The sequence below is a fragment of the Oryzias melastigma genome, linkage group LG16, assembly GCF_002922805.2.
Source record: "Oryzias melastigma strain HK-1 linkage group LG16, ASM292280v2, whole genome shotgun sequence".
Classification (NCBI taxonomy): domain Eukaryota; kingdom Metazoa; phylum Chordata; class Actinopteri; order Beloniformes; family Adrianichthyidae; genus Oryzias; species Oryzias melastigma.
In genome coordinates this window covers 18,032,669-18,041,255 of record NC_050527.1, presented here as the reverse complement: position 1 = coordinate 18,041,255, position 8,587 = coordinate 18,032,669, and the positions used below count along the sequence as shown (strand labels likewise).

The following is an 8,587-nucleotide window of genomic DNA, read 5'->3' as shown; positions in this document are numbered from 1 at the left end:
TGCGGTTCCCCTGAAGACCACTGGGGGCGGTTCCCCTGAAGACCACTGGGGGCGGTTCCCCTGAAGAACACCGGGGGCAGTAAAGTGTTTAGCGGGTTTTAGTGAAGTTAGCTTCAGGTTGGATGTTGGACAGACTTTCACTCCAGATGTGAAGCTCAGGAAGTCTAAAGTTAAGGAAGTCCACTTTAAACCTTTACAGGTTCAGTTCTCCTCCCTCCAAAGAACTCCTCAGAAAACCATTTTGGATTTCCTGAAAATTGTTGTTTTGCAATGAGCTAATTAGAACCACAGAGCATCTATTCTTTGAATGGTTTCACTCTGAGGCTTTTTGGGACGATGTTCATTATTTTCTATTTCCTAAAATTAGCAGATTTTTCTATTAATTGCTATTTTTAGGTTTATTCTGGAAAAAAAAAAGTACAGAATTTATTTTACATTTTATAATATTCCAGAGTTAGTTTTATTTACACAAATGTTGATTTTTGAAGACCAAACCATCATTTTTCACATTTCATAAAGAACTCTGTTTCGTCCATAGATTTAATGGAGAATAAACATGCTATGAAACTTGTATCATATGTCATTTACAGCTTTTTGATAACCCTAATTTAATGTTCATCATGTCTATGTATTTATTTTATTCGTTTTTTTATTATAGTGTACTTTTTAAATACATATTGTTATTTACATTTTATGGGACGATTCAAATTGTAACTTGTAGAACATTTTGTACAACTGCTTCATGTAAACCTCAACTTTTGTCATTAAAACAAAAACTTTCAGTCCGGATGTCCGGCAGCGTCTCTTAGGGACCGTCAACAAATTAACGAATATCTAATATAGTGAATAAATTAATTCAACTCTAATATAATGTAAATGATTTCCAAAATGAAATGAAACATTTCCTCATGTTGAACTTAAATTATTATTTTGTAAATGAGAAAAAAAAAGCTTTAAATTGACTAATATTTTTTTCAATAACTTCCAAACCACGTGACCCAACTTTAAGATGTCAGAGGTCAGGATGTCAGTCACATTGTGTCTCTGGTTATAGAGAAACTATATCAGAATATCCATTTAAAGCCTTTTAATGGAAAGATAACTAAATAAATAAGATCCTCAAACTCCAACATGAAGAAATGTTTTTCTGTTCACGTTTGAGGAAATTTTGATACATTTTTACCCCAAATCCAACCGAGCGCGCGTGCGGAAGCCGCTCGTGCTCTGTGACCCCGGGGACCCCCGACCAGGTCACAGGTTCCTTCATGAAGCCCCGCCCCTTTCTGGGTCCACGGAACCACCGGGAGCACCGCGGAGCTCCGAGGAACCCGGAAACCTTTGGCAGCCAGACTGAGCGAGCTCACCTGTTCGGGTTTCACCTGGTCAGCACGAGCACGTAGACTGCGCCGCGCGGTGCATGCTGGGAGACACGGAATCAGGGCAGCCGCGGCGGACTGAACCGAACCTCCGGCGGGCCCGACCCCGAGGACGGACCCGCGCTCAGTCATGAAGCTGACCGGCCAGGGAGCCACGGTGAGTGCCGCGCGCGCTCTACGTCACTAGGTACCTGCCATGCACGCGCTGGCTAAGGCTAGCCGGAGGAAGGCGCGCGCGCGCTGCGCAGTGAGCTCAGGTAACTGAGCAAACTGCGGGAATCCGCGTCGTTTCCCTTCTGGACGTTTCCGGGCCGATGCGTTTCGCCTCCGTGCGGTGTTTGACCCGCGCGTGCCCGCGCGGCTCCTCGCCTTTAACTCTGACCACAAATGCTAATGTGGCTAAGCTAAGCTAGCTGGCGGCGGGGCGCGAGGACCGGCTCGAGCTGAAGGCGGTCTTCTGTCGGTGCCGATGATCAGCCTGGAAGGACGCGTCAGGTAACCGCACACCTGTGTCCGTCTGCTGAAAGGTGACGCGCGCGTGTCTGCGGGACAGCCGCTCCGTAACCTTCCGGCGGCGTTTGTTAGCGCCTGACGTCAAACAGGTGAGGAAGTCGCGTCAGCCGCGATCTGAAGGCGAGCTCGTGCTTCCAGCAGCTGTTAGTTATCGGGCGGGAAAAGAACACTTCAAAGGTTTTAATCAAAGTGTTTACAAATACACGTAAACAGCTGCTGTCATGCTAGCTCTGCAAGTCTCGCGATAACTCGGCTGTCAGATAACAGGTGCGATGTTCTCAGGTGAACTTCCTGCTCAGAACACCCAGACTCTTTCCAGCCCAAAATACATCTGCAGTGAGTCACTTTGAACCGGAAATGACCATGTAAACGAACAGGAAGTAGTTTCCACCAGCTGCATGTCTGTTGTAGATATTCAGATAATAGAATGATGTGATCTACAGGTGGAAGTTCTGGTTTAGACTGAGAGCATGTCCTGTAGAGTTCAGCAGATTCTGAGGATGTTTCCACCACTGATTCCTCACATCCTGGAGAACATCGATCACCTGATCACCTGATCCATGCTCCACAAACAAACGCTCATCAGCCGGCGTCCAGTCCAGTTCTTCCCAAACCCGGTCACCCAGCTGACGGTGTTCAGGAGAGCTGGCTCCTCCCACTGCAGATAGACCAGTTCCCTCTTGCAGGTAGGATAGGGGCGTGGCTACTCTGGAGTTGAAAATAACCCGGATCACAGCCCTTTGAAACTGAGAGTTTAGCCCAAACAAGCGGTTAGTCCGGCTGCTAACAGCAGACAGTTTAATCTGCCCCAAACTGGAATACGACCCCGATGATCCTGAAGGTCGGGTTCCCCGTAACTCTCCATGTCGACGGTCCGCTATGATCACTTCAGCTGAGGTTCAGCAGCTTCTGCTGCATTCAGGAACTGTTGGAAGATTTGTCTTTCTGACACTTGTGTGTTTTTAATTCGGACATTCATTTTTCCGATCATTCCAACACCACATGAACGCAACACTTCTGTACGTTTACCTTTTTCCCTGACAGACGTTAACCAGCAAATAGACCTAAAATGACAACAAAAGTCAAAGTTTTGAAATGAAAAATCCAAAATGTTCTGTTTAAAGTATATATATCCAAGTTAAAGCACATTTTTGTCCAGATTCTATGTTATTTCTCTCTATTATGAGGTGAATTACCACAAACATCTGCACCTGATCCGGCCCTTCTGTCAAATCTTAGAACCATTTATGGCCCACGAGTCAAAACGTTTACCTGATCCAACCTGAAGGTAAAATCTAACTTTCAAGAGACCGACACACTTAACACTGGTCTGGTCTGGGTCTGATCCAGGTTTGGTCCTGATCCGGTCCATGTCTGGTCCATGTCTGGTCCTGGTCTGGGTCTGATCCAGGTTTGGTCATGATCCGGTCCATGTCTGGTCAATGTCTGGTCCTGGTCCTGGTCTGATCCAGGTTTGGTCCTGATCCGGTCCATGTCTGGTCCATGTCTGGTCCTGGTCTGGGTCTGATCCAGGTTTGGTCCTGATCCGGTCATGAGCCGGTCCATGTCTGGTCCTGGTCTGGGTCAGATCCAGGTTTGGTCCTGATCCGGTCCATGTCTGGTCCTGGTCTGGGTCTAAACCAGGTTTGGTCCTGATCCGGTCCATGTCTGGTCCATGTCTGGTCCTGGTCTGGGTCTGATCCAGGTTTGGTCCTGATCCGGTCCAAGTCTGGGTCTGATCCAGGTTTGGTCCTGATCCGGTCCATGTCTGGTCCTGGTCTGGGTCTGATCCAGGTTTGGTCCTGATCCGGTCATGATCCGGTCCATGTCTGGTCCTGGTCTGGGTCTGATCCAGGTTTGGTCCTGATCCGGCCCATGTCTGGGTCTGATCCAGGTTTGGTCATGATCCGGTCCATGTCTGGTGCTGGTCTGGGTCTGATCCAGGTTTGGTCTGGGTCTGGTTCTGGTCTTGGCTGATCGTTCTGCAGCTTGAGTGACGGCAGAGCTTCTGTGAGGGGGTCACATGACCTGCTGTTGGCACTGAAATGACCCCCGTCTGTTCCAGGTGTAGCCAGGACCCGCGGCGCCATGGAGCCTGATGTGATCCGCATGTACTCCTCGTCCCCTCCCCCGATGGAGGACGGGGCCGAGGAGGACGAGGATGAGTTCGGAGACTTCGGGACCTTCTCCGGGGTCCCCACCAGCATCAGCTTCTCTGAACTCGACACCCCCACCACTTTCAACCAGAGCCAGGCCCTGACCGCCACCTCGCCGCCGGAGCTCCTGGCCAGCCGGGGGCTGGGCCCCGAGCCGTCCAGGGTGAACGGTGTGGTTCTGGGGGGCGACCCCTCCAGCAGGACTGAGGTGGCGAAGGTGATCTCCTGCTCACCGGACCACCCTGTGAAGGCCGACTGCAACGGCGGGGGCTCGGGGGGGCTGACAAACGGGTTTGAGAGCTTCGACGATCAGGGAACCCCTCCCCCCAGAGATCCCGTCCCTTCCTCTGGGGAGGGGCTGCCCCTGGAGGACACGGGGAGCCCCCCCGCCAGCAGCCCTGAAATCGACTTTGCAGATTTTGCGGCTTTTTCTGAAGATGGTCCGTTCCAGGTAGAGGACAGTCCTGCTGGGGGGCACCTGCAGGGGGGGGCAGCCTGTCAGAACGGTCAAAATGAGCAGGGGGGGGCACCAGAGGACACAATCAGGGACACAGACGGGGCTGGATCTGAGGGAGAACCGGAGCTGAGCTGTCCTGCTGAGGCCCCCACCAGCCCCCCTCAGGAGGGCCCCCCCTCCTCGGACCCCCCCGCTGTGAACGGGCTGGACAGCGAGTCTGAAGGGGGGGCGGACCAAACAGAAAGTCGAGTCTCTCCAGACGAGACGGAGACGTCGTTGGGCCGGCCGCTGTCCACCAACGCGCTGGAGGAGTACGGCGATATGAGCACCACCTGCTCCGCCCCCTCCCCGCCCATCCAGGGCGACACCCCCACCGACAGCAGCCAGCTGGCGGAGGATGACGAGGACGACGAGGACTTCGGGGACTTCGGCGCCCCCGGCTCCTTCGCCACTCAGGGCTTTGTGGAGTTTGAGCCGTCGGAAGCCGAGCGGGACGACGACTTCGGTGACTTCGACTCCCCGAAGTTTCAGAGCCCCGAGGACGCCGGCGAGGGGGGGGGCTCCAGCTTCCCCGTCAGCGACAGCTTTGGAAACTTCAGCTCGGCCGAGGGCGGGGACACCGGCGCTGGGTGGAGCGCTTTTGGGGAGCCGGAGGAGGTGGAGGGGGAGACGTGGGCGGAGTTCAACGCAGAGCCGACCGACGCTGGAATGCAGAAACAGACGGACAAACAGTCGGTAAGAACGATGGTCCCAACCGGACTGACCGGTTCTACGACCTGATGGGGGCGGGGTTAAAGTCTGTCTGTGACCACAGTTTTGTGGTTTTGCTTCAGTCAAATGGATGCAATCAAAAAGGAGTTAAAGCTCTGAGGTTCAAGGTTAAATGTTCAGGCGTAGCCCCCCCATTCCAAAACACAGATTCACCCTCAGTCTGCCGTTCACCACTGTTGTAGTCAGTGGTGAACCTCAGACCCCCCCAGCTCACGTCTCTGTGCAGGCGCCTGCGTCCAGCCGGCTGGAGGCTCTGTTTCGAAGCTGCTTCCCGGCTGCAGCTGCGCAGCTGCTGGAGCAGCAGGTGGAGGTTCTGACGGACCTGCTGGACACGGCCGACCCCAGACCAGAACCTGGACCCGGCACGCAGGAGGAGGGGGCCGACTGCAGAAGGTGAGACCAGCACCACAAACCTGTGACACGCCCCCTCGACCCCCACCTTTGTGATCTTGTCCCAGCTGGAAGGAGGGGCTCCAACTGTTGGCTCCTCCCCCTCACTTTATTTATACAGTACTTTACAGCAGCTCACCGCATACCAAAGTGCTTAGCTAAACCTGTTCTTCATTTCTGCAGGTGGGGTGGGGTGTGGGCGCGGCTCCGGGACGTGCACGAAGCGCTGGGCCTCAGATACCAGTGGGGGGGGTCCCACTGCAACAAAGCCCTGCTGGGCTGCCTGGGCATCGACACCCGCAACATCGTAAGTTCAGGCAAAACGTTTGTGGGTGTGGCTGTTTGTGACCCTGCGTTTGCCCCTCCCAGCTCTTCACGGGACAGAAGAAGCAGCCCGTCATCGTCCCCATGTACGCCGCCGGCCTGGTGAGTGCACCTTTCACAATAAAAGCCTCTTTAGGGCAGCAGGGAGTGGACCTACAAATAATGATGGCCGCTCTCTCTAGGGGATGCTGGAACCGACCAAAGAGCCCGTGAAGCCCGTCTCTGCAGCAGAGATGATCACCTCCATCGGTCAGGTGCCTGTAGAGGACGCCTCGTGTCCGCCAGACTCTGTGCAGGTGGGGGTCAGACGCCTGCGTCCCCCTCAGCAGACAGCAGGGGGCGACATCATTCCTGTGCTACCAATGCTTGACCCCCCCTCTTTTGTTCCAGCAGGAGGCACTCCCCCCCATCCAGTTCGACTGGAGCAGTAGTGGCCTTACCAACCCGTTAGATGGTAGGTGACGCCCCCCCCACAGCTCATTCTTCTTCAGTTTAGATGAACAGGAAAAAGGTCAGGCTAGTGAGGGACTGGGCTTGACCAATCACAGGTCAGCATCCTTCCCGAGTTCTGATCCGGTACAGTCCAGGGAGGACGGTCGAGGGAAGGGTAGTGCACAGTAGGGGGCGGTCCAGGGGGGTGTTGATTATCTTAGTGTCAAACATCCTGGGGCAGAAGTTCTTTGTTGAAGGGTGGGGCATCGTGGGGTTATGATGCATCAGTGTCTGATGCCCCATCACTGATTCCTCTTGGCAGCAGTAGGGGGTGGAGTGCTGGGCTCCTGCTCTTCACCTTCGTCGTAATTCGTCCGGAGGATAAAGATGGGGGGAGGAGTCAGCTTCATCACCGCACATGCTCAGTTAAACGTGAAGTTCACGCTGCTCCTCTCTCTCTCTCTCTTATTAACCTCGACCGCCCGGCTCTAAGCCAGCGGAGGCTCCGCCCTCTTAAACCTGGACTTCTTTGGTCCCGTGGAGGACTCGGGCTCCACCAGCTCTGCCTCCATCCCAGGTCAGCGGATCCCCCTCTGTCTATACGTTAGGCCCCGCCCCTCAGCTAAAGCCATGAGACGCTCACTCAGCTGTGCTTTCAGACCTCAGGAGTCCAACAGAACCCAAAGTAACGGTTCTGCTCATGTTAGCCTCCTGGTCCGAGCAGATCTTTGGCTACTGCTGTAGACCCGTCCTCTACGCTGTAGTTCTACGATGATCATCTGGATTATGGAATTCAACCAATCAGAAAAAAGATGAGGTCTCCTGAGGTCAGCTGTGAGCTCACAGAGAAGCAGCTGAATGAGGACGTCCTCCTCCTTCATCATCCTCAGTCACTGAGGATGATGAAGGTCCGGTTCTGCTCGGTGGATCCGGCAGAGCTCTGTGGGACCTTCAGGGTCTGAAGAAGTCTTGCTTGCCGGTTTCAGGCGTGGACCCGGAACTGTTCGAGCTCACCACCTCCAAACTGGACCCGGGCGGCTCCAGCAGCCGGGTGGCAGACGCCTTCGCCCGCCTGATGTCCACCGTGGAGAAGACCAGCACCTCCACCAGGTGAGCGCTGGTGGGCGGGGCCTGTTGTCTTTGAACGCCGTGGTCATCCGTCTCCTCTGTTGCACAGAAAACCCAAGAAAGACGAAAACCTGAGCGAAGAGGCGGCCAAAGTGATCGCGGCGCTGCCCGACCTGTCCTTCATGAACGCCAAGGTGCTGATGTTCCCCGCCACCCTGATGCCGCTCTGCTCACAGGCCACGCCCGACTGATGCCCCGCCCAGTCTAGATCCTTATTTTTCCTACTCTTTCCAGCATTTTATTTCTACTTTTTTAATCTTCTGGTTTCTTTGAAGAAAGTCGTTGTGATCGGGGGAGGGGTTCTTTATAATCAGGAAGTTGGTTTCACTCCATGATTTTATTTTGAAGGAGCATAAAGCTCTTCGACTGGAACAGGAGATGTTGGGGTCTGTTCATACGTTTTGTAGGCGGCGTTTTCGAGGTCTCATCTTAATGTTGGCTCCGCCCTCTTTCCCTCTGGCTCCACCTCCTGTTCCTCTTGTTTGTTTTTGTTTTTTGTGGGTCAAAAATGGGACGTCCTGTGTTCAAACTACTGAAGGGAATGAAGGGACCAATTTGTGTGTTGGGTTCTGTTCTGCTAAACTGCTGTGGCCCGGCCCGGCCCGGCCCCCGGGGGGAGGGGGGTTTGCACATTGTAAAGATGAATGGAGGTGTGGAGTTACTGCTGGGAAGGTTCCTATGGAAACAGCGGCGTCACAGAAGAGCCCGCTCCCTCCCTCCGGGTGGGCGCGCATGTTCGGGTCTTTCCAGACTGTAAGTGTGTAAATTTGAATTTTAATGTACACAAGAAATTAAAATAATTTAAGAGAACGTTTGACGTTTAAGTCCTGGTTCTTCACAGTTCCGGATATAAACTCTAGTGGACACCAGAACATCTGGACCTTTGACAGGCTGACGAAGGTCCTGATGTTCTGAACATCCTAAAGACTATCATTTGTGTTCTAAAGCGGTTCAGACCGACGGTTTGTAAACTCACCATCAGGAACCTCCACGTCCTGCTGGTGGCGCTGTTGCATCCCTTTGAAACGGCTTGAGGAGGT

General features: G+C 53.5%; 1 protein-coding gene across 6 annotated transcripts; it reads left to right on the top strand.

Annotated features, from left to right (window-relative positions):
• Positions 1-1,207: 1,207 nt before the first annotated feature.
• Positions 1,208-8,357, top strand: aftpha (aftiphilin a). 6 transcript variants are annotated; one of them, XM_024267449.2, is made up of 10 exons: positions 1,208-1,533; positions 3,955-5,237; positions 5,500-5,666; positions 5,847-5,970; positions 6,033-6,089; positions 6,170-6,283; positions 6,378-6,441; positions 6,913-6,996; positions 7,406-7,529; positions 7,597-8,357. In XM_024267449.2, exons 2-10 carry the CDS (start codon positions 3,978-3,980, stop codon positions 7,736-7,738), a joined length of 2,136 nt encoding a protein of 711 aa, XP_024123217.1. In that variant the 5' UTR covers positions 1,208-1,533; positions 3,955-3,977; the 3' UTR covers positions 7,739-8,357. The 6 variants fall into 6 exon arrangements, with proteins under 6 accessions (XP_024123217.1, XP_024123220.1, XP_024123221.1 ...); XM_024267452.2 differs by having other exon boundaries at positions 1,210-1,533; positions 6,381-6,441; XM_024267450.2 differs by lacking the exon at positions 1,208-1,533 and adding an exon at positions 1,578-1,871.
• Positions 8,358-8,587: the final 230 nt, after the last annotated feature.